This window comes from Engystomops pustulosus, chromosome 5 (genome assembly GCF_040894005.1).
Source record: "Engystomops pustulosus chromosome 5, aEngPut4.maternal, whole genome shotgun sequence".
NCBI lineage: Eukaryota > Metazoa > Chordata > Amphibia > Anura > Leptodactylidae > Engystomops > Engystomops pustulosus.
The window spans coordinates 136,323,426-136,350,125 of NC_092415.1; the positions used below are offsets into that span (position 1 = coordinate 136,323,426).

At 42.1% G+C, this 26,700-nt stretch overlaps 1 protein-coding gene across 5 annotated transcripts in view; it reads left to right on the forward strand.

The window, feature by feature from the left end:
- ADCY1 (adenylate cyclase 1) overlaps positions 1–26,700 on the forward strand; it is a 326,787-nt gene that overhangs the window by 248,223 nt on the left and 51,864 nt on the right. For all 5 annotated transcript variants that reach the window (XM_072153115.1, XM_072153117.1, XM_072153116.1 and 2 more), the window contains 3 exons: positions 23,076–23,202; positions 23,861–23,977; positions 25,155–25,301. In XM_072153115.1, the coding sequence (XP_072009216.1) occupies positions 23,076–23,202; positions 23,861–23,977; positions 25,155–25,301 (391 nt within the window). The remainder of the gene's footprint in view (positions 1–23,075; positions 23,203–23,860; positions 23,978–25,154; positions 25,302–26,700) is intronic.

Below are 26,700 nucleotides of genomic sequence, written 5' to 3' on the forward strand. Positions count from 1 at the left end.
TGTTAAAATAAATAACATTACGGGAAAGTAAAATTTGTTACGCACAAAATAAGCCCTCACACAGGTCTGTACACGGAAACATGAAAAAGTTATGGATTTTTGAAGTTGGAGAGCGAGAAATGAGAGGAAAAACCCTGTGTCCTTAAGGGGTTAAGGGATTAAGTATATGGTACAATAAAAGCAGAATAGAAGGGCACTGGGGGGGTTAGGGATGGGGGCAGGGGGTCTATGGAGGAAAGTGTTTAACCCTTTAGCTGCTGCCTGCAGTCACTGTAGAGTACCTGTTATCACACTGCAGCAGCTGCACACACTCGGCTCTGCTTCATCAGAGGAACTTCAGTGAGGAGCAGGAGGAGGTGGGGGCAGGGAGCCATTGATGTAGCAGAGCTGGAGAGTTCCTGCCTGCACGGAGGATGATCCCCTGGGGCTGCTGTGCAGGGGCAGTGCAGAGAACATGACACTCTGCACTGCTCCATCCATCCATCCATCCATGTGCCTGCAAGTGGCAGCCTGAGGACAGGGAGGGCTCTGCCTCCCAGGGGAGGGGATGGGGGAGGTGCCGGCTCTGCAGCAGACAGCCCGGGAGCTGGAGAGGAGGAGGACGCTGTACCCCGCCCCCTGGCTTCTCTGTATCCTGAGCAGGACGGGGGCGGGACTCGGGGGCGGGACTCGGGGGCGGGACTCGGGGGGGCGGGACTCGGGGGGGCGGGACAAAACGGAAAAATCCGTGAAACCGCAAAAAAACCGGGACTTTCACTTAACAGTCCGTGCAGGCGGGACAAGGGTTAAAAAACGGGACTGTCCCGCCCAAAACGGGACGGTTGGGAGGTATGCTCTAGCCCTCACATACCTTCCAGCATCTAGTTTGCTGTCGCCAGGGCCAGTCATCTGCTTGTTCAGCAAGAGGGTAAGGACTTCGGGGGAGGAGGCAAACAATGTAGTGAGGCAGGAACGGATGATCTCTCACTGTCCTGCACGGAACTCCCACTCCCACATACTGTATCAGCTTCTCCTGCTCTGGATTTGGCAGGGAAGAGATTGGTCTTCTTAGCATTGTCACCTCTGTGGTGACGCTCCCCTACTCTCCAGCAAGGACTTCTTCTTGTGAGGCGGCAGCACTGGCTCCAGAAGTGCAGGCTGTGGGTCCCTGAGGTTACTGGGCTCTGCAATGCCGCCCCCTACAGGAAGCTGCCATCTGCCGCCTGACGCAAGATTTTCATCTTGCCTCATGGCAGATGCGGCCCTGGTAGGAACGATCTGACCATCTAGGGCAGTGATGGCGAACCTTTTAGCGGCCGAGTGCCCAAACTGCAACCCAAAACCCCCCTTATTTATTGTGAGGTGCCAACCAAAAATGAAAGCAGTAACTTATTGCTCCCTGTTCAACAACTTTTTATCATATTGGCCTCCTGAGGACAGCAACACAGTAGAAAGATGGAAAATTTTCATCATTTTAGCTTCTTTCCAGTGTCCCTCTGTAGAGAGAAAATCGTGGGGCCAGCAGGAGGTCCTCCAAAGATAATTCGGCCCTGTCTACTCATTCTCCCTCTTCCTACAGTCCCAAGTAGTGAAGTAAGTATCAAAATATGACTGAAAGCAGCATCTTTTAAGTTGCTTGGAACTACAGGAAGATTCTTTGAGTTCTGTCTGCTGTGCTGGGGCGATAGCCTGGGTGCCCACAGAAAGGGCTCTGAGTGCCGCCTCTGGCACCCGTGCCATAGGTTCGCCACCACTGATCTAGGGTTAATGAACCCTAGAGGGTCTAAAAAAATAGTGAAAAAAAAAGTTTAAAAATCTCTGAGACGGGACATGGCGCCCAAATGTCCGAAATGCGACTTTTACACCTATTTACATGACATGTATGAAAATGTAATGAAAAGTGATCAAAATGCCGCACAGACCTCAAAATGGTAGCAATGAAAACATCAGCTAATTTTGCAAAAAATGACACATCACACAGCTCCGTTCACCAAGGTATGTAAGAGTTATTAGCGTCAGAAATGGAAAAAAACTTTTTCCTTTTTCTTACACATTTGTTTAATTTTTGAAAATCACCTGACCGTACCGCCCAAGGAATAAAGTAGAGGTGTTATTTGGAGCGCAGGGTGAAAGTCGTAAAAACTGAGCCCACAAGAACGTGATGCACATGCGTTTTTTTTTTTTTTTTTTTCAATTTTTCCACATTTGTAATTTTTGTTATGCAGTAAAGTGAAAGTAAAATTTGTTACGCACAAAATAAGCCCTCACACAGCTCTGTACACAGAAAAATGAAAAAGTAATTGATTTTTGAAGGTGGAGAGCAAGAAATGAGCTAAAAAACCCTGCGTCCTTAAGGGGTTAATATTCCCTTTGGGAAGAATATACTAGGTTATAAGAATGAGTGTCCTAAATGTGGAGATGAAAATACCAACTTACATGGGTTTTGGGTTTGTCCTGCAGCCAAAAAACTGTGGAAAAATGGCTGCACTGACTATAAACTATGGTATAAGGGACCCAGCTTCAAACTGTGGTGTTGTGTTTTCCATTATAAACCGACACATATAAGACAAAAGGAAGAATTTATTAACTTAATCATTCTAGCAGTTAAAAAGTACTATTGACAGAGTGGATATCAATGTAGAGCCCATCCATGATACAAGTTAGGAGAAAATGGAAATACTATATTTTTTGGACTATAAGACGCACTTTTTAGCAAGAAAAATCTTGCTAAAAAGTGCCTGCGTCTTATAGACCGGAGGTCAGGAGGATCCAGCACTGCCAGACCCTCCTGACCACTGTAAGGGAGATCAGGTGATGCCCTGACACAGAGCTGCACCCGATATCCCAGAGAGATCGTACAGCTCCCCCCTCTCTCCAATGTCCTAGAGGTACAGGACCTGCGGTGATGTCAGAATCATGTGACTGATCACATGCTTCTTACATCACCACAGGTCTCATACTGCCATGCTGCCCTGGGACAGGGTAAGAAGAAGGGGAATGGGGGAAGTATGTGTGTGTATGGGCGAGCTGAGTGTGTATGGGCGAGCGGAGTGTGTATGGGCGAGCGGAGTGTGTATGTGGATGGATCATGCAGAGCGGAGTGTGTATGTGGATGGATCATGCAGAGCTGAGTGTGTATGTGGATGGATCATGCAGAGCTGAGTGTGTATGTGGATGGATCATGCAGAGCTGAGTGTGTATGTGGATGGATCATGCAGAGCTGAGTGTGTATGTGGATGGATCATGCAGAGCTGAGTGTGTATGTGGATGGATCATGCAGAGCTGAGTGTGTATGTGGATGGATCATGCAGAGCTGAGTGTGTATGTGGATGGATCATGCAGAGCTGAGTGTGTATGTGGATGGATCATGCAGAGCTGAGTGTGTATGTGGATGGATGATGAAGAGCTGAGTGTGTATGTGGATGGATGATGAAGAGATGAGTGTGTAAATGTATGTCTGTGTGTGCTGTGCGACCAACAGGGATATTTTAATTGGTGTAAAATATATTTTTCCTTTTTTTGAAGCCTAAATATGGTATATTCCAGTCTATACATATCCAATGGTTGAGTAAAAAAGAAAATGTAAATAAAAGGGAGCGCATTTGGTCCCCGATTATAAACCGAATTTTCTCTCAGGCAGAAATAGTGGCATTTTATGACACTGTATAATAATTTATATATACATACCGTATATACTCGTGTATAAGCCGAGTTTTTCAGCACAAAAAATGTGCTGAAAAACGTCCCCTCGGCTTATACACGAGTCTATTACAAAAGAAAATGACCCACTTAAAAAAAATAAACTTAAATACTCACCCTCCGATGTCAGTGTGGCTCCCCGATGTTGGCGCGGCTCCCCGATGTCAGCGCGTCCTGTCTTCTTTCTTCTCAGCGGCTCCTCTTCTTTCTTCTGTCATGGACGCGGCCATGTTTTCTTAGTGGCCGCGCACACTATGACGTCAGCAGCGGCTGCGTCATAGTATTCTCCTGCTAGAAGAAAACATGGCCGCGTCCATGCCGGAGGAAAGAAGAGAGAAGAGGAGCCGCGGAGAAGAAAGAAGATGGGGCGCACTGACATCGGGGAGCCGCGCTGACATCGGAGGGTGAGTATTTAAGTTTATTTTTAGTATTTAAGTAGTATTTTAGTATTTAAGGCTGTGGGGGCAGCCTGGCTGTATACTACTAGGGGCTTGCTGTATACTACTAAGGGCTGCTGTATACTACTAGGGGCTTGCTGTATACTACTTGGAGCTTGCTGTATACTACTAGGGGCTGCTGTATACTACTAGGGGCTGCTGTATAAAACTAGGGGCTGCTGTATACTACTAGGGGCTGCTGTATAAAACTAGGGGCTTGCTGTATACTACTAGGGGCTTGCTGTATACTACTTGGGGCTTGCTGTATACTACTAGGGGCTTGCTGTATACTACTAGGGGCTGCTGTATACTACTAGGGGCTTGCTGTATACTACTAGGGGCTTGCTGTTTTCTACTAGGGGCTTGCTGTTTTCTACTAGGGGCTTGCTGTATACTACTAGGGGCTTGCTGTATACTACTAGGGGCTGCTGTATACTACTAGGGGCTGCTGTATACTACTAGGGGCTGCTGTATACTACTAGGGGCTTGCTGTATACTACTAGGGGCTTGCTGTATACTACTAGGGGCTTGCTGTATACTACATGGGGGCTGGCAGGCTGTATACTAATAGGGGCTGCTAAATACTACATGGGGGCTGGCAGACTGTATTCTTCTGGGGGCTGGCAGGCTGTATACTACTGGGGGCTGGCAGGCTGTATACTACTGAGGGGGGGGGGGGGGTTGGCCAATGCATTTCCCACCCTCGGCTTATACTCGAGTCAGTAGTTTTTCTCAGTTTTTGGTGGTAAAATTAGGGGTCTCGGCTTATATTCGGGTCGGCTTATACTCGAGTCTATACGGTATATATATTTATACAAAAATAACGTACCGTATATACTAGTGTAAAAGCCAAGTTTTTCAGAACAATAATGTGCTGAAAAACCTCACCTCTGTTTATACACGAGTCAATAAAAAAATAAACTTACATACTCATCTTCCGGCACCCCCAATGCTCGGCGCGACTCCTCTTCTGTCTTCTCCACGATCCTCCGCTCCCCTCGGCTCCTGTTCTGTGCGCTGTAACAGCCGGCAGAGACGTGGCCATGCGCTCTGTCGGACCGGCGCATACTATGATGTCATCAGCGGCTGCATCATAGTGTGTGCCAGCCGGCAGAGTGCATGTAAACACCTGAGCAGGGAAGGGAGGGGGGAATAATAAAATATTATTATGTAATAAAATTTTGTATAATTAGACACCGATGAAAGGGTCGAATTACTGTATTGTAAGAATTAAAAAGAGAAAAAAAATTTGTTCGACATATACATATAAAAAAAGGCACAGGCACCTTCATGCTCTCTGCCCACATGCACTGTACAGTCATGGCCAAAAGTTTTGAGAATGACACAAATATTATATTTTCACATGATCTGTTGCCCTCTGGTTTTTATGTGTGTTTGTCAGATATTTTTATCACATACAGAAATACAAATGCAATCATGTTATGAGTAATGTGATAAGAATGTTACCACTCTACAGTTTGTTTTATTTTTTTTATTTTTCTTTCTTTTGTGGTATTTCATTCTGTCCGGTTCTGAGTCATTAGACTCCTTTTGACCAGTTTTACAACCAGCCAGGAAGAGACACTGGGCAGTGCGTCTCCGCTCTCCAGGGAGTCGGTTTGATCAGAGAAACGTGCACTTCCGCAGGTGACGAAATTAACAACTTAAGCCAGAGTGGTTCAGGAAGGGGGGGGGGGTCGAAAGAACTAGCAGACTTTGGTTTTCCCTCCAAAATTTAGACAAGGGAATATCATAGCTGTCCATAACTGGGGCATAATTCATAATTATTGGTCCCCAGTTACACAGGACTGTTATGGGGTCTAGCCACCCTCCTGGAGCGAAAATCAGAATGTTAGCTCCAGGGGAAGGCAGTCAATAGTAGAGCACCCCTGATATTAGGCTAAGACACCCCAAGTTTGGTATGTGGTTGATGGGAATAACGTACACAATTGTGCCATCTTCCAATCAAAAGTTATGGGGTTTTGATAAAAACCCAGACCCAAAAAGTACCTCACTGATGGGAGGGGGATAGAACCCCCCCCCCCCTCTCACAGTGACATCACAGCCAGGGGTGGGGGTCAAAATACCCCTGGGTTTGAATTAGTGAAGGAAACACATGCTGTTGTTCAGTCTGGGGGACGCTATCACACTAGAAGACTGGATCGCTGTCTATGCTCAGTCCTTGGGCCAAAGAATTTCTTCCTATTACACTAGCAAGAGTTTTTTGTTTCCTTTGTCCTAACTGTTAAACTGTAACTGTAAATTAAATTCTTTTAATAAGTCTCTGCTTGTAGCCTTAAAGAATCTGAGTCTCTGAAGGGAATCACGTTACTAGAGGTCATTGTTAGCATAGTCCACGTAGTAAGCGATTGCATGTTCTGTGTGAATTTATAATTGTATAATCGTAGTGAGTGCATGTGGTGTGTAAATCATCAGGGTACATTGTCTGGTGGTTGAGGTGCCTACAGCCTTCTTTGTGTAAGTAACTCCTGGATGGTGGCAGTGGTTGGCTGGGTGCCGAGATTGCGTGGAGTAAATTTAGCGCTAGGACACCATTTTGTGGAAGTGGGCGGAGCTTAAGGGTCTAAATTCTGGGACTCCATAGAGTAGGTATCCCCGTGTGTGAACTCCGGTGAGTCGGGGTCGTGACAAGTGACAAAAGCTTTTATTGACAGAATGAGTTAATGCAGCAAGTCAATATTTGCAGTGTTGACCCTTCTTCTCCAGGACCTCTGCAATTCTCCCTGGCAGCTCTTAATCAACTTCTGGACCAAATCCTGACTGATAGCAGTCCATTCTGGAGTTTCCAGGCCATGGACCCAAAATCTCTATGTTTTGTTCCCCTGAGCCATTATGGCAAGGTGCTCCATCATGCTGGAATAGGCATTGTTGATCACCAAACTGCTCTTGGATGGTTGGGAGAAGTTGTTCTTGGAGGACATTCTGGTACCATTCTTTATTCATGGATGTGTTTTTAGGCAAGACTGTGAGAGAGCCGATTCCCTTGGCTGAGAAGCAACCCCACACATGAATGGTTGCAGGATGCTTTACAGTTTGCATGAGACAAGACTGGTGGTATCGCTCACCTTGTATTCTCCGAACAAATTGTTCCAGATGTTCCAAACAATCGGAAAAGGGATTCATCAGAGAAACTGACTTTACCCCAGTCTTCAGCAGTCCACTCCCTGTAACTTTTGCAGAATATCAGTCTGTTCCTGATGTTTTTTCTGGAGAGAAGTGGCTTTTTTGCTGCCATCCTTAACACCAGGTCTTGCTTCAAGAGTCTCTGCCTCACAGTGCGTGCAGATGCACTCACACCTGCCTGCTGCCATTCCTGAGCAAGCTCTGCACTGCTGGTAGCCCAATCCCGAAGCTGAGACACTTTTAAGAGACGGTCCTGGCGCTTGCTGGTCCTTCTTGGGCGCCCTGGAGCCTTTCTGGCAACAATGGAACCTCTCTCCTTGAATTCCTTGATGATGCGATAGATTGTTGACTGAGGTGCAATCTTTCTAGCTGCGATACTCTTCCCTGTTAGGCCAGTTTTATGCAGTGCAATGATGACTGCATGTCTTTCTTTAGAGATAACCACGGTTAACAGAAGAGAAACAATGATGCCAAGCACCATCCTCCTTTTAAAGTGTCCAGTGGTGTGATTCTTACTTAATCATGACAGATTGATCTCCAGCCCTGTCCTCATCAACACCCACACCTGTGTTAATGGAGCAAACACTGAAACGGTGTTAGCTGCTCCTTTTAAGACAGGCCTGCAATGAAGTTGAAATGTGTTTTGGGGGAAAAAGTTCATTTTCTAGGCAAATATTGACTTTGTAATTAATTGCTGTTAAGCTGATCATTCTTTATAACATTCTGGAATATATGCAAATTGGTATTATAAAACCTGATGCAGTAGTCTTTGTAAAAATAAACATTTGTATCATTCTCAAAACTTTTGGCATGACTGTAGTGTACTGCATTGTAGTATGTGCGTGCAGGCAGAGAGCATAGACGTGCCTCTGCCCGCACTGCCAGGAAGACGGAATATACAGGGAGAAGATGAGCCGCAGAGAGGAGGATGCCGGGGGGTGAGTGCCGGAGGTGAGTACTAAGTTTATTATTTTATCATAAAAGGGGGCACTGCTGGACAATAGTTTTTTAAAGGGGGCACTGCTGGACAATAGTTTTTTTTTTTTTAAAGGGGGCACTGCAGGACATGCCTTTAAAGGGAACCTGTCACCAGGAGACCCATTTTTAGCACTCCCCCAGTCCCGACAGAGCATAGTACATACACTGCCAAAGTGTTTTTGTATTAAAAATTGGTTTTACAGAAAAAAAGATATGTTATATTGTACCTTTCATTAGCATCCGCTGTGTGACTAGGCAGTTGCCAATTGGGATGGGCTGGAAAGGAGCATTTCCCCCCGCCCCATCCTTGGGAAACAGCTACTCCATGTGACCTTTTCAAATATATGAAAACACCCATCACTGGGCTTAGCGACGCCCCCTGCTCCTCTACAGCCAATCCCAAGTGTGGGGAGTTATTCATATATTTGAAAAGGTCACATGTTTGGGTGGGGGGGGACTGCTCCTTTCCAGCCCCTCCCAATTGGCAACTGCCTAGTCACACAGCAGATGCTAATGAAAGGTACAATATAACATATCTTTTTTTCTGTAAAACCTATTTTTTTTTATACAAAAACACTTTGGCAGCATATGTACTATGCTCTGTGGGGACTGGGGGAGTGCTAAAAATGGGTCTCCTGGTGACAGGTTCCCTTTAAATTGGTGCTCTACGGGACATTTTATTTCAAAGAGGGACTCTGCTGGACATTTTTTTAAAGACTAGTTGCTGTATTTTTCACCCTAAGCTTATACGTTTTCCCAGTTTCTTGTGGCAAAAAAGGTACGTCCGGTTATACTCGAGTCTATACGGTATATTTTAACCCCTTACCGCCAAAGTCAGTTTTGGTTTTCTTTTCTTTTTGTATGTTTGTGGGGGCCGTAGAATAAAAATAATATATTATTCTTATGTTATAGATCACTACAATTATGGTGATACCTAATTCAAATAGTTTTTTTTATATATTTTTTTACAATTTTGCTGAAGAAAAACTAATATATAGAAAATATCCTTAATTTTTGTACACCATCATTTTGGAGACATAAGAGCTGGTTTAGGGCCTATTTTTTATGTGTTGAGCTGCCCTTTTCAGTGGTTCTATTTTTTTTTTTTTTTTGTAAAGGGATTTACATTCTTGACAAGTTTTTTTGGGTTTTGTTTTTACGGCGTTCACCGAGTGGGTCCAATAATGTTATTTATTGTAGAGATTGCTTCTTTTTAATATTTTTATTAATGACCTTGTAGTGGGTTTACACAGTCAAGTTTCAATATTTGCAGATGATACTAAGCTGTGTAAAGTAATAAATACTGAGGTCGATAGTTTAGCATTACAGAGGGATTTGTGGAAGCTTGAGGGATGGGCAGAGAAATGGTTGATGAGGTTTAATGTAGATAAATGTAAAGTTATGCACTTGGGCCATGGAAACAAAAAGTATAATTATGTTCTAAACGGTCAATTACTTAGTAAAACTGAAGCTGAAAAGGACTTGGGCGTATTGGTGGATGGTAAACTTAATTTTAGTGACCAGAGCCAGGCGGCTGCTGCTAAAGCAAATAAAATAATGGGATGTATCAAGAGAGGAATAGATTCTCATGATAAAGACATAGTTCTGCCCTTATACAAATCCCTGGTCAGACCACACATGGAATATTGTGTACAGTTTTGGGCACCAGTATATAAAAAGGATATAATAGAGCTGGAACGGGTGCAGAGGAGAGCAACCAGGATTATTAGGGGAATGGGGGGACTAGAATACAATGACAGATTACAAAATTTGGGATTATTCAGTTTAGAAAAAAGACGACTGAGGGGAGACCTCATTACAATGTACAAATACCTGAACGGACAGTACAAGGATCTCTCCAAAGATCTTTTTATACCTAGGCCTGTGACCAGGACAAGGGGGCATCCTCTACGCCTAGAGGAGAGGCGATTCTACCATCACCATAGACAAAGGTTCTTTACTGTAAGAGCAGTGAGACTATGGAACTCTCTGCCGCAGGAGGTTGTTATGGCCGACTCTATGTACATGTTCAAGAGAGGCCTGGATGACTTTCTGGAGAGAAAAAATATCACGGGTTATGGGGATAAAACATTTATTTAATTCTTCAAGGTTGGACTTGATGGACTTGCGTCTCCTTCCAGCCTTATATACTATGATACTATGATAACGTGGCAATATGTGTGGGGTTTTTTTCGTGATTTTGTGGGGTTTTTTTTTTACTTTATTAAACGTGTATAGGGAATGTTGGTTTTTAGGGGACTTTCACTTTCATTCTCTGATGGTTTGTTCAAGTTCTTCTTCACCTAAGGCTGGCGCCACACGTAGCGCTTTGTCTGCGCTTGCAAACGCAGACAAAGTCGCGCCCACCGGGGCGGGTCTCGGCCCGATCGCATCGGCGTTTCTATGGAATATATCTTTTATACATCTGTATTAAGCTCTTTAATTATGAATCACAGATGTGTTCAGTTAAATACAATTCACAGTCTATTATTCACCTGAGGTGCTTTTAGAAAATGATAGTAAACACTACTTCATGTTGTAAAAAATGTGAAGCTCAGAATCATACATATTTCATGTATTGTGGGGATGTAGTAGGATTGAGAAAAAAATAGGTTTTAAAGCAGAGGATTGAAGACTGAAGAGTTGAGCAGAATAGATGTGAACTGGACCTTTTCTAAGATTTTTGTTCTTATATTTTGTACAAAAGACGTTGTTGTTGATGACAGTATTAAGACCCCTCCTGTAAGGAGAAACTATTTGAATTATATGCTCAGGTGTGATTATTTCCCATTCTTCCACACTCTTCAAGTCCTTACTTTTTCTTGGAATCCTTCTATTAGCCCTGAGATTTAGTTCTTGCCAAAGATTTTCTATTAGGTACAGGTAAGCTGATTGGTTAGGCCAGTGATGGGCAACCTTTTGAGCTTGGTGTGTCCAAATTCGCCAAAAAACCGAGCATAACTCGGGTGGTGTGTCACCTTGACAAAAAAAAAACATAATTTTGTGATATTTATAGTTTAAATAACAAATATGTATAATTATTTAACTTCTAGGGTACTTTAACCCCTTCCCGACATTTGACGTAATAGTACTGCATCGCGGGAGGTGCGTTCCCGCAAAATGCAGTACTATTACGTCATGCTTCTGGCACCGGCTCCTGAACGGAGCCGGCGCCAGAAGCTGCAGGTGTCAGCTATATATTATAGCCGACACCTGCCTCTAACACCCGCGATCGGAGATTTCTCCGATCGCGGGTGTTAACCCCTGACGCGCCGCGGTCGCGCTGACCGCGGCGTGCAAGGGGCATTTCAGAAGAATCGGACCCCCCCGCGGCGCTTACCGGGGGGGGTCCGCTGCTCCGATCGCAGCCCCGGGACTGCCGGTGCCCGGGGCTGCGCGATCCTCCTGCCGGGAGCCGGGTCCTGCCTTCTGACAGGACCCGGCTGTAACACACTGAGCATCTGTATTACACTGTGTAATGTGAAGAAGAGCTTGAACAAGTGATCAGTGGATCACTTGTTCAAGCTAACCTGTAAAAGTTAATAAAAATGTTAAAAACACTACATAAAATAATTTTTTAATAAAAATAATTAATTAAATAAAGTTAGAGTCCCCTAAACACAAATATTCCCTATACACATGCAATAAAGTGAAAAAACCACAAAATCACCAAAAACCCCCACATATTTGGTATCGCCGCGTCCGTAACAATCCGTACAATAACTCAGAAACATTATTGGACCCGCTCGGTGAACGCCGTAAAAACAAAACCCGAAAAACACGCCAAAAATGTACATTTTTCATAAAATCTCTACACAAAAATGTTCTAAAAAGTGATCAAAAAAAGTTATGTGCGCAAAAATGGTACCACTGAAAAGAACAACTCAACACGTAAAAAATAAGCCCTAAACTAGCTCTGTCAACCAAAAATTATTAAAGTTACGTCTCCGAAAAGATGGCGATGCAAAAACAAATGAGATTTCCTCTATATTAGTTTTTATCCAGTAAAATTGTAAAAATAAATGAAAAACTATATAAATGAGGTATCACCGTAATCGTAGTGACCTATAGAATGAAGATAATATAATATTTTTAGTGTACGGTGTACGACCCCCAAAAAATACGAAAAGAAAGTAAACCAAAATTGAAAATTTTCTTTTCACCCATACATTCAAGAGTTAATAAAATCTCATCAATAAGCTAATGACCCACTAAAATGAAGTATTTGTAAAGTGCATCTCATGTCGCAGAAAATAAGCCCAAATTGCCAAAAAAAATAAAGATTGGCGCAGCTTCCCTTCGATGCCCTGGCGTGTGCCCATACAGCAGGTTACCACCACATATGGGGTATTATTATACACGGAAGAGATTGGGTATCAAATTTTGTGGAGCGTTTTGGTATTTTATTCACTGAGAATTTGTACATTTTTTGAAAAACATATTAATTTAGCCAAAAAAATTTTACTTTCAAAATTGCATCCGATTTTGTTTTAACCCCTGTAAAACAATTAAAGGGTTAACAAACTTCATAAAAGTTGTTTCACGTACGTTGAGGGGTGTAGTTTCTATAAAGGGGTAATTTATGGGGTTTACTTTTATTTAGGTCTCTCAAAGTGATTTGAAACCTGAGCAGGTCCCTCAATAGCAGGATTTTGCGTTTTTTATGAAAATGTGAAAAAACGCACCTAATGTTCAAAGCCCCATAACTTCCTACAAAAATAAGAGTATGCATAAAAAACCATGTCCACATAAATTAGACATTTAGTGAATGTTAGTTATTACGTTTTTTTGCGGTTATGACTATGTATGGAAAAAGTAGAACATTTTGAAGTTCAAAAATCAAAATTTTTTCCAAATTTTCACCAAATATCTGATTTTCTCATAAATAAATGCAAAACATACCACCAAAATTTTTTAAATAACCTGAAGTACGATGTGTCACGAGAAAACAATTTTAAAATCACTTGGATATGTTAAAGCGTTCCGAAGTTATAACCACTTATAGTGACATAGGGCAGATTTGAAAAAATGGGCCGTGTCAGGAAGGTGAAAAGTGGCTTCAGCGTTAAGGGGTTAATCCTAGGTTGTGTGATTGATCCTACCATGTACTGCCATACTATTGTATGGCAGTATATGGGGATTTTCCACATCATCTATTTATTACAATGTGCTGGACAATGTCTCAGCCTCCAGGCTACTGCACCTGGCCGTGTAGGAGCCGTGGATGAAACTTAACTCTCCAGCGGCCGCGTGTCACTGAAAATGGCTATGCGTGTCAGCACTGACACGCGTGTCATAGGTTGGCCATCACTGGGTTAGGCCATTCTTGCAGGATTATTTTCTTTATCTGAAACCAGTTGAGAGTTTCCTTGGCTGTAGTTTTAAGATCATCATCTTTCCAAATTGTCCACGCTTGTTTTTTCTTAATCATTATAATATCTGTGCCGGCATCATCCTCTGTTCGCAGAATGCAGCTAGGAAGTCGTTAACAACTGTTCGTCTTTCCCACGTCTGAACTGTTTTTTAGCCTTTTTTTTAATCCAGCCACACACAGCTTCCTGTAGTTTAGTCCTGTGCAGCAAAGTGTGCTAGTGTGATGGACAGCTCCTCCACTCTACTCCTATAAATACCTGCCCAGTCTCCTTAGACCTTGCTGGTAATAGGTTATACCTATCAGCTCTGTATCTCTCCACTTGTGCTGTTATTTATTCTTTTTATTGATCTTGGCTATTGTACCCTTGACTATCCTTTTTTGGACTCTCACTCTGTACCGTACCTGCTATCTTGTTATGACCTGGACTTCTCATGATTATTTTGTGTAATTTGTTTGTCTTGTTCTGTGTCCGCACAGTGGCTTTAGGGCACGAGAATCGAGTAGGCAGGTGACAGCTTTGGGGGGCTCAGCTTAGGGCTCATTGTCCTGTCTGTCATCCCTGCACCTCTTTGCCACCCTCCTAACATTATTACAGCCCATTGAAATCTTCTTGCACAAGGTCGTCCTGAATCTTGTAAACCCCATGAAGGACCTAGCAAGTATCGTTGCAGACCTAGCAAAACAGGCGCATGCTGCTGCACCTCTTGTAGCTCAGTAACTTCCTCCTCCCTTTATGTTCACAAAGTCCCGGATTGTGAGAAGTTTGAAATGTTCCGTTTACTGTACTTCCGTGTAAATCCTCTAGCCTACCAAGCCCAGATGGTTGGGGTAGTGGTCTCCTTACTCCAGGGGGAACCACAGTCCTGGGCTTTGAGATTACCCCCGACTGCAGAGGAATGGTCGTCCTTGGAGCAATTTATTTCAATCCTTGGCTGCCATTTATACTGAGCCTGACCATGTAGCGAATCCAAATTATTGTCTCTAATTTACCAAGGTGCTCACTCCGCTGAGGGATATTGTATGGAATTCCGCAAGCACCGTGTGGCGCTAAACTGGTGTGAACCTTCCCTGAAAGCCCTCTTTAAAAGAGGACATACTGAGTTAAAAATGCCATGGTTGGTAATCCTGATCCTGGCTCTATGGAGCAAGCCATGGTTCTGGCATTCCCGATTGACTGCCGCCGCTTAAGGGATAGACACTAGTCTAGGGTAGAAATGAGGCGTTTGTCTGGGTCACCTTCTCTTCTCTGTCTCTCCTGTCATGTCTGAACAAGAGCCTATGCATCTGGGTTTCCCGAGAGCCAAAACACGGAGAGAGCATCGCCAGAAGAACTCCCTGTGTTTTTATTGTAGTGGATTTCGTAGACTGGTAATCGTGAGAGCCCAGGAATCTTCCAAGGCTGTATCTAAAATATTGTTTCCAGTGACCTTGTCTGCGAAAAAATAGGTCTGTGGACAAGCCATGGTCTTTTACTAATTTCATTGATTTTGCTTTTGTTTCTGCTCTAGGGATTGATTTTGTTAAACAGGATCCTCCTGTCCTGGTTGTGGAAGCAAATTCTACCGCTTTAAGGGGGGGGTTAGAATTTATTTCAGGACAACACAATTTTTTTTTCGCAAGTGTGTTCACAGAACTTGCAGTGTTTTTCATTGTAAAAAATTTGTCTGCCGATATAATTAGCATTTTCCTTGGTTAACCGTACATTGCCCTGTTTTTGACTGGCATACTAGGGAATTGGTTAAATGGGGGCCCTCGTGTTCTTCTCATTGTACTGCCTTGTTCATGTCTTAATGTCATTCAGAGGAAGAAATTATGCCTGAATTTGTTGCTGATTTGCTGAGGTATATACAAAAAAAGAGGAGTCAGCTCACCTGAGGGCTCAGCTTGTTGTTAGAGAAATATCAGAAAAAATACAGCTGACGGGACTCCAGAAAGTGTATAAAAACAATAATAAACGTTATTTATTAGCATTTAACCCCTTAATGACCGCCGTATTGGCTTTTTACGGCGGTCATTAAGGGTACTTCTTCTGACGCGTACGCCTTTCTATGGCGGTGTGTCAGAAGAAGATTTCGGGACACCAGGTCTCGCTGGTGCTGGTGTCGGGCTGTGATATCACAGCCCAGACCCGGCACTAACACCCGGGATCGGAAAAACTCCAATCCCGGGTGTTTAACCCCTTACATGCCGCGGTCAAGTGTGTCCCCCCTGCCTCAGCCCCGGGTTCCGACGAGGGACCAGGGGCTGTCGGCTCCTCTCTGTGCCGGGTTCCGCCTCCTGGCAGGACCCGGCTGTGTGTAACTGAGCATGCCGGTGAGCGGGGGAAAAAAAATGCTAACAATCCAAAATAAAAATTGAGGATTTTGTTTGTGTCCCCCTTGAAATAGTTAATAAAATCTCATGAATAAGCTTTAGACTCCCAAAATAAATTATCTATACATTGTATCTCATCCCGTACATAATAAGCCCTCATATTTTCGCATTACCAAAAAAAAAAAAAAAATGTATAGGTCGTACAATGTGACAATACAAATCTGCTGTGAATGGCGCCTCCATTCATACTATACTCGGCCGTGCGCCCGTACAGCAGTTTACCACCACATATGGGGTATCAGTAAACTCGGGAGGAATTGGGCATCAAGCGTTGCATTGCGTTTCATCATTTAATTTATTCTGAAAATGTCAGTTTTGGCCTAAATGAATGTATTTTCCAAAAAAATTCTATAGTTTCTAAATTGCAGGTCCATATTTTTTAACCCATGTGAAACACTTAAAGGGTTAATAGACTTAATAGAAGTTGTTTTACATATGTTGAGGGGTGAATTTTCTAGAGTGGGGTAATTTATGGGGTTTTACTATTATTTAGGCCTCTCAAAGTCACTTGAAAGCTGAGTTGTCCCTCAAAATGTGAGTTTTGGCAACTTTCATGAAAATAAGAAAAATCGCACCTAAAGTTCTGCACCTTATAACATCCTAGAAAAATGACCGGAAGCATAAAATATCATCTCAACATAAAGCAGATATTCTGTAAATGTTAATTATCAAACTGTTTGGGTAGTTTTACATCTTGTCTGGAAACCAGAACACTTTTTTTCAGAACGAAACGCAAAACTTATCACTTAAATTTTATAACTAACATGAAGTACAGTGTGTCACGAGAATACATTCTCAAAATCACCCGGATATGTTAAAGCGTTCCGAAGTTATAACCAATTATCGTGAGACATGTCAGATTTGAAAAATCAAGTCTGGTCATTGAGCTGAAAACTAGTGTCGGTGATAAGGGGTTAAAATTCCATCAATGCAAAAAGACAGAGGGAACGCACGGCCACAGTTCACGGTCTGTGTTTTGGAAGAATTCCTTAATGACGCAGCCTGTTTTTAAAGAGTTTTTATAGGAAGATTATCATAGATACACGGGCACTAAACAAAAACACAAGCCACACTTGACATAAAGGCGAATGCTATGTAAGCTTAAACATGGCGCAAATTCAACATAATCAGGAAATCTGTAAACGCAATTCAAACACTGCATGCACGTAAAAACGTGCCACAAATGGTGCGTACGCATAAATGCAAACATAAATGTGAGACAATCGGCCCGTAGGCGAAAGTGTGCTGCAAATGCAGCGAATCTCAACCTTGACACAAGCGGCGCGTAAGAATAACCATAATGCAAATACTGTGTAAGCGTAACACAAATGCAGCGTAAACGTGACATAACTGCCGCGGAAACGTAATTGCAGCTTAAGCGTAAACGTCACGCAAACTGCGCGTAAGCATAAACATGGCGCAACTGTTGCGTAAGTGTTAATGTGCCTCAAATGCTTATAAGCGCAAATGTGATGCAAACGCAGCGTAAATGGGACGCAAATACCGTGTAAGCGTAACCCTGACACAAATGCGGAATAAGCGTAACAGTGATGCACACGCTGCATAACTGTGACTCAAATGCCGTGTAAGCGTAACCGTGGCGCAAATGGCGCTTAATCGCAACTGGCGCAAAACGCAGCGGAATCGCAACTGGCGCAAATGCCGCGTACTCGGAACTGGCACAAATGCCGCGTAATCGCAACTGCCGCAAACTCCGCATAATCGCAACTGGCGAAAAACGCTGCATAATCGTTACTGCCGCAAACATCGCTTAAATGCAACCGCAAGAAAAACTGCTGAAACATCGTAAACATAATGTCAACAGTATATTAGCCGAATGTGTGTGAACACAACCATTAGATCACAGCTCAATTTTCATAATAACTACTCTGACTTTGCCTGCCACTGATTGACAGCATGAGAGAAGATTAGCACAACACACGCCTCCAGCCCCATTCCCAGCTCCTCCTTTCTGACCAAATACAGATCACGATGGTCAGAACCTCGGAATGATATCTCTGCAACCGTGGGGGCTAGAAGGAAAATTCCAAGTGTGCCTGAATCTGTGTAACCCTACATGATGGTATTATAATCTCTACATGTATGAGGTGGTCAAAGGTCCTCTTTAAGTTAATGCCCAGACCTTTTTTTAAAAAATTTGACCAGTGTCTCTTCCTGTGGTAATAGCTTTTCAACACTATAAGATATCCTTGTGATTTTGAGATTTGTTTTCTCGTGAGACATTGTAGTTTATGTTAGTATTATTATTTTGGTGATCAGTTTCTTTTTGGGGGGTAAACATTCAATAATTTAGGAGAAATTTTAAGAAAATGACAATTTTCAAAGTTTCAAATGTTCTACTTTTTAGACAAAAAGTCATACCACTTTTTGCCATTGGTCTTCTTTTTATTTCCATAATTTTGTTTTACATTTTTTTACCGATCTGTAAAGGTTTCAAGTTTTAGTAGCAACTTCTCAGATTTTCAAGAGATTTGAAAAATGCTAAATTTGACCAATTCATTTTGGAATTGCCCTACAAAGGCTTATGTGCTATATACCCCCACGAGTAACAGCATTTTATGAACCCAACATTTCAAACTATTCAAATCAGCATTTGAGAAGTCTGTTAACCCTTTAAATCTTTCTCTGGAAGTAAACAAATTGGATTAGAAATTTTGAAATTTCAATTTTTGAATAAGATTATTCTAATTTAGCCCTAAAATGGACACATTCAGAAGGAATTTGAGGTAAATGTACATCCTAAAATTTCTGCCCTGCTTCTTCCAAGTACAGCAGTACTAGACATGTGGATGTCAACTGCTCTTTAGTCGCACAGCGATGTCCAGAACAGAGTATGTACCATGTGTACTATGGTGCCATAGTGTACTTGAAGAGCGCTTGAAGTAACAGTACAATAGAAAACTCCCGAAGATGTCACCATTTGGGAAACTACACCCCTCAAAGAATTTATCTGTGGTTGGGGGTGAGCATTTTAAACCCCAACATGTTGGCCAATCTAATGCAATGTAAATGGTGCAGAGTGAAAACTGCGTTTTTATCTCAAAAATGTCATTTTAGCGCCTGGTATATTGTGCCCAACGCATGGCACTTTAGACAAAACAACCCAAAAATTATTCTATAGGGTTGTCCTGAGTACGGAAATACCACACGTGCCAATAATTGACAGGCTGGGGACACGGCAGGGCTGACAAGGGAAGGGGCAAAATTTAGCTTTTGAAGCTCAGTTTTCACACGTTTGGATTTGGAGTGCCATGTCATGTTTGCAGGCCCTGTGAGGTACCAGTGCAATAGAAACCCCTTAGAAATTATACCATTTTGGAAGAATTTATCTGGGGGTGTGGTGAGCAATTTAACCCCCAACATGCTGGTAAAAATCTAAAGCAAAGTAAATGGTGCAGAGCCAAAATTGCGTTTTTATCTCAAAAATGTCATTTTAGTGCCTAGTATAATGTGCGCCAACTCATGGCACTTTAGACAATCGCCCCAAAAATCATTCTGCGGGTTGACCTGAGTACAGAAATATCTCACATGTGCCAAAAATTGACAGACTGGGGACACGGCAGGGCTGAGAAGGGAAGGAGCGAAATTTTGCTTTTGGAGCACCCTTGTCACTAGACTAGTGTTGGGGTGCCCCTGAGGTACCAGTAAAATAGAAACCCCCCCAAGTAGTGACCCCATTTTAGGAAAGCGCACCCCTCATAGAATTCATCTAGGGCTGTCTGAACATTTTAACCCCTGAGATGCTGGGACAAATGTAATACAAAATGAAGGGGGTAGTGTAAAAATTGCATTGTTTTCTCAAATTCAGCCCAACTCATCCCACTGAGGATAAACGCATTCTGTGGGTTACTACGGGTATGGCAATGCCCCATGTGTAGCAATAGTCTACAGGCTGGGGACACGCCAAGCCTGAGAAGGGAAGATCAAATTTTAGCTTTTGGAGCACCCTTTTCACTAGACTTGTGTTGGGGTGCCCCTGAGGTACCAGTACAATAGAAACCCTCGAGTAGTTACCGCATTTTAGGAAAGGGCAACCGTCAAAGAATTTATTTAGGGGTGTATGAGCATTTTAACCCCACTGGTGGACCCCAACGATGATGCATAATGGATAGTGCATAGTACAAAATATCCATTATGTCATCTTGTACGCAGCTCCTGCCACGGGAGACAAACACCCCTAATATCATAATGCAACCTCTCTCTCTCTTGTCAGGACGAGTTGCACAAATGAAACATCCCCACACTCGTCCCCACTAGCATACTCCATATCGGAGGCCATATAATTTTATACCTCCAAGTCAGTATATGTCTTCTGGGACATGGTGGTGGGGATGGTACACAACCTACACAGAATAGCTGCTCCTCCACACAACGCCCGCTCCTCCACACAATGCCCGCTCCTCCACACAGCACCCTCTCCTCCAACCAACGCCCGCTCCTCCAACCAACGCCCACAACTCCAACCAACCCCCCCCCCCTCCAACACACAACGCCCACTCCTCCACACAACGCCTACTCCTCCACAGAACTTCTACTTCTCCACGCTACTCCTACTACTACTCCGCGCTACTACTACTACTCCTCCAGGCTACTACTCCTAACAGAGCGCACTTGAGCGGTTGTGGGGGATAGGGAAAACGTACAATGTGGGGGGAATCGTGTGTGTTTTGGGGTACAGTAAAGAGACAGATCACTAGCACAACTCTCTCCAACACCACCTATCACAAAATGGTGATGTTGGAGAGCGTTTGGCTAGATTGCTCCTCCACACAACGCCTATGGTGGGCTTAGGCCCAGTATTGATGATTGTGAGCTCAATAATATTACAGTCAAAAAATCAGTATCCTCTTCCTCTGATTCCTGATTTGTTTAATCAAGTGATGGGCTGCTATTCCAAAATTGACCTCCCTGGGTCCTACAATCTGATTCGTTTCAGAGAAGGGGAGGAGTGGAAGACTACATTTAGTACCCCAGTGGGACACTTTGAATATCTTGTGATGCCGTTCTGGTTGTGGAATGCACCTGCAGTCTTCCAACATTTTGTCAATTACATTTTTCGTAATATCTTTCAACAGTATGTTGTAGTGTATTTGGATTGTATCCTTATTTTCTCCACCAACTGGGCTACTCATATTGACCATGTCAGGAATGTCGTCTTAAGACTATGGGAAAATTTATTGTTTGCTAAACTAAGTAAATGTCTGTTTGGAGTTCAAAAGATTATTTTTCAAGCAGTTTTTGTAATGACGGCTCCCCAGTGGTCGTTCCTGAGATAATTCCTGTACCGCATAATCTCAGCCTTCAGGTTCTTGAAGGGATTCATTATTCTGTACTCGCTGGTATTGGTATCTTACTGGTGGCCCTCATGGTCAAGTGATGTTCAGGAGTTTGTAGCAGCAAAGTATGTGCCAGGTCTAAGGTTTCCCCTGAAGGGAACCAGAGGGGCTCCTCCAACCTCTACCCTGGAAACACGGGACCCATATTTCTATGAATTTTGTTAGACTTGCCCATCTCCCAAGGTAGAACTGTCATTTCGGTGATTTGTGATAGATTCTCTAAAATGTGTCATCTGGTACCTCTTAGAAGACTACCCAGTGCTAAATTATTAGCTTCTTTGTTTGTCAATCATATTCTACATGGCATTCCAGAAAATATTGTCTCTGACCGGGATGGGGGGGGGGGTTCAGTTCGTCTCTAAGTTCTGGAGAGAATTTTGTGGTATATTGGGTATTTCCCTATCTTTTTCTCTTCTGCATTCCACCCTGAGACCAATGGGCAGAGCAGTTCTTAAGGTGTATTGTTTCCGATGCTCAAGAGAAGTGGAAATCTTTTCTCGCTCTCCCGGAGTTCATACTAAACCAAAGTATTAACATGTCTACTAAAATATCGCCATTCTTCTGTAATTATGGGTTTAACCCTAAATTCTCATTTTGTAGGGACATTGAGTCTCTGCGCCGAAAACAACATTCCAATGGCTTAGCTCTGCTCTCACCTAAGCCTGGTTAAAGTCAGAAACAGTCAACAATGTCAGGCCAATAAAAGACTGCCTCCTGGCCCTAAGAATGTGTTGGAATGAGTGTGGTTATCTACCAAAAATCTGCATTTTAAAGTCCTGTCTGAGAAATTTGCTCCCTGATATGTTGGGCCATAAACCATGAGTAAAATCATTAATCTTGTATCCTTCAGACTACAATTGACTACAGGCGGTCCCCGGGTTACATACAAGATAGGGTCTGTAGGTTTGTTCTTAAGTTGAATTTGTATGTAAGTCGGAACTGTATATTTTATCATTGTAATCCCAGCCAGAACTTTTTTGGTCTCTGTGACAATTGGATTTTAAAAATGTTGGGTTGTCATAAGAATAAGGATTAACAATAAATCTTCATTACAGACACCTTTGATAACTGTTAAAGCTGTTTATTGTAGCCTAGGACTAAAGTACAATTAATTACCAATATCCAGTGTTCCGTTTGTAACTATGGGTCGTATGTAAGTCGAGTGTTCTTAAGTAGGGGACCGCCTGCAGGCAGTCCCCGGGTTACGTACAAGAAAGATGAATACCAACAAAAAGCATAGGAGACCATAAATCGTACTACAAGTACCGAAAATTAATTCAAAATATATAAATCTTTATGAATGCATATAGACAATCAAAAATTGGACATTAAAAACATACACGTTAAAACCACACGAACAAAAAGCATGGTGGTGGTCAATCCATTAACCATAGTAAAGAGTAACACGTCATATCGACATACCAAATCAATCAATAAGTATAGAGATATGGGGCTATACTGAGCACAGAGAATATAAAGTTCATCTAAGTTATAACACAAGTGTCAAAGTAATATACCTGTGCCTCAGGTCAAATTAGCCCCAGACCACCACCACAGCACCCCGACGCGCGTTTAGCCGTCGCTTCCTCAAGGAAGCCTTAGGATGTCTTTCTCTCTTTGGTTCTGATCCTGTATCTATGCAGTAATTTTTTTCTATGATCTGTCTCAACTCTCAAATGTATTTGTAACAAATGTATATTTTGTTTATATTTTTGTTTTCTCATAATTTTATAGGCGGGGCTCATTTTATATGCGAGGTTATGAACCGATTCTAGCCATTTTGCTGTTTTCCTGTGCTTTAGCACTTCATTCTAGACAGGTGGACTTGAAATTACGTTTGGACTACCTCTGGGCTGTGCAGGTAACATTTTGGTTTTGTGCCATTTCAAAATGGCCAGTTGTCTTTTTTTGCCTTGTATGCCAGTTTTCTGCTGTACAAGGTTGGAAAAAGTTGCAACTTTCCCATTTCGTCATGACAATTTTTTTGAAAAGTAGAAAGGATATGGAAAGGATTTTCATACTGGCTCACAATTAGTATATCTGACATGTTGTGAAGTGGGTATAATATTTAGACTGTTGCATAATCCACCAGCCTTAATAAACTCTCCTCACTAAGTCTTTCATATAAACATGAAATTGGCTAGGAATGACTATTGATGGCCTTTTCTTCGTGTTCCTGTATTAGCTGCAGGACAAAACTACAGCAGGGGCTTCCATTGACTTCCAGTGGAAGCCACGTATGCAATGTTTGTGCCTGGTCACTACAGGGATACAGAACCAACCACTTCCATCTCTGAATGTTGGCTGCCGATGATGCCTATTGATACATATATTATTGCTAGTATATGGTCAGTTGATATAACCATTACAAAATGTGACAGTATAATTGAAGAATCATTGTAATCCCCCTCCCCCCAATTGCTAGTACAATATATTGCAAAGCATAGTAAAAAATGGTGTATTATAAAAGTTTACTGTAAATAAAAACTGAATTGAAATGTGATTGGTTTCTGTTTTAGGCAGAAGAGGAGAGAGATGATATGGAGAGAGTCAAATTAGACAATAAGAGGATCCTCTTCAATCTACTTCCAGCACATGTTGCACAACATTTTCTCATGTCTAATCCAAGAAATATGGTAACTCTTTATAATCATCCATTATGTCCATAGATCCATATGATCAGAGTAAACCTCTTCCTTTAACATACAATAAGTACCAATTTTCACGTTTCCAAGTGTTTATAAATTTTCGGAGATTGCAATGTGATTGCCCGTAATGACGCAGCATTTAATATCAGTTCTAGGGAAAGGGGGGTGATTTGAATTTTTAGTTTTGTTTGTTTTTTTGAAACTTTTTTTTTTTTTTTTAATTTTTTGACCCTCTAGGGCAGTGGTTCTCAACCTATCTAATGCTGTGACCCCGCAATACAGTTGTGGTGACCCCAAACCATGCAACTCGCAGTAAAAACACAGTAAAATTTGCTGCTCCGATGGCTTTAGGCGACCCCCGGTTTTGGTCGTTCGACCCCTGCTGGGGTCCCGACCCACAGGTTGAGAACCACTGCTCTAGGGTATTTTAACCCCAGATGGTCTGATCGTTCCAACCATATACTGCAATACTACTGTATTGCAGTATGTGGCATTATTACATAGTATTCATTACAATGAACCACTGGTTCATTGTAACGAATCTTCCTAAAACCCGAGGCTGTCATGGCAACCGATTGTTGCTCCCTGGGACGTCAACAGTGGTAACAAAGATGGTAACGCTCATGTGCCACTGTCTTTCAAATGCTGTCAGCATCGGAAGAGTTAATATTTGCGGGCATTACTGGTGGGTGTTTGCTGCAACAGCCTCAGCACCTTTGCACCATACACGTACAACGCTGAGCATAAAGGTGTTAACATGATTCAAATGCATGACAGTTTTTTGGTGACATACAATGATTGAACTTGTTTGTAAGAGTAGCATTAGATGAAAACTATACTTTGTATTGCAAATGTGATGCTCCGAGTGTCTTAATTTATTAGGTGTTTTTTCTTGTCCCTAATCTTTCGTCTATAAATATAACAGGGCTGAGGAGTGTAAGACCACTATGCATATGAGGTCTATTTTGGTCATTTACACTGCAGTGGTGGGTATTGCTTACCTAAAGAAAATAGGGAATGTGTCATATGGACTACGCAGCAATAATTGTATTTGGATTTTTTTACAGCTTCATGAAATATTAAATTGAGTCATATGCCATATATAACCCATACCTCAGAATTATTGTTGTTTTGAATATTTAATTATAATTATCTTTCTTCTTAGGATCTTTATTACCAGTCTTATTCACAAGTTGGAGTTATGTTTGCCTCCATTCCTAACTTTAATGATTTTTACATTGAACTTGATGGCAATAACATGGGAGTGGAATGTTTACGACTTTTAAATGAAATTATTGCAGATTTTGATGAGGTAATGTATTTGTTAATCCAAAAAAAAATAAAAATTGCATTTAGAAGATATGGTTTTGTCTATTGTTGCAGATTTATTATTGTATAATATAGTATTAAAAAGATGTATTGCATGTGCCTGATATGTTTCTTACAGATATAGCATAGATTAATAAGTCTTAAAGGGTTTTTTCGGGAATATGAACATCTGATACAAAAAAAACCATAATGCTATAAATAAATGAATACAATAAAACTCAGTGTCAGTAATCACAAAATGCAACTTAAATACTTTGCTTTTATGTGTAACAAAATTTTATGGGTTTTCTAATATAGGTAGTTATCTCCCATAATCCTTTAGTTTTCAGCAACAGCTCCTCCCTCTCATGCTTTGCTCCCAGTGATCTAAAATATTGTGTTGCTCTGTTACTATACAACAGGCAGTCCCCATGTTACGTACAGCAGTGGTTCTCAACCTTTTTTGCCCAGGGACCGGCTGGGGTGGTGGGATGTGGTCTGCTGCTGGTCTCATAGCCAAAAAAGTATGTTTGCATGCCCCACTATAACTTACTGTGTGCCTAGTTTATATTGTCCCATTTCATGAAGAAGCATCCCCCACTTATATTGTCCCATTCCCTGCAGCATAACCACTCACATGTCCCATTTTTTGCATCATGCCTTCCTCCCATGTCCCCTTTCCTTTAGCTGCCTCCACCCTCTGCTTCCAATATAGCCTTTCCCAGACAAACTGTGTTAAATTCTATCGGTAGACATGATGTAATGTCATAATCACGCTCACAGTCATTAGAGTTGTGCATTAACATGGAAATTAAATAAAGGAAGAGAAGACTGCTGCATGGGAATGGGAGAGGTGAGTATTGTATTTTTTTTTTTTACAGACCAGTGTTTGTGGAACACTGACGTACAGGATAGGTTTCTTAGGTTTGTTTTTATGCTGAACGTGTATGTAAATTGGAAATGTATATTTTACAATTGTAGCTCCAGACAATTTGTCCCAATGACAATTTTTTGTCCCAGTGACAATACCCAGTGGTTCTGATCTTAGCATTCCTTCTGTCAAAAGTCATAATCAAATTTAAAGATCGTATAGAGGATTGGAATTTCAGAGGGCTTTGTCATTTTTACACAGTCCTTCTGTGATCAACTGTTTTGAAGTGTGTAATAGTATTCATTTTATTTTCTACATGTGTCAATTCCAGATCTAAAAAGATTATTTTTTCTCTATCAAAATTCATTGTGAATTTTAAGCCCCAGTCATTTTAACTCACTAAGGGTTCAGCCTTGTGTGTACTGCACACCAAACTGATAAACAGATAACGCCTAAAATATATGATGTTCTTTGACAAGTAGCTTGAATTATAGATATATAGGGACTCAAACCACCCCATAAATAAGTTGGC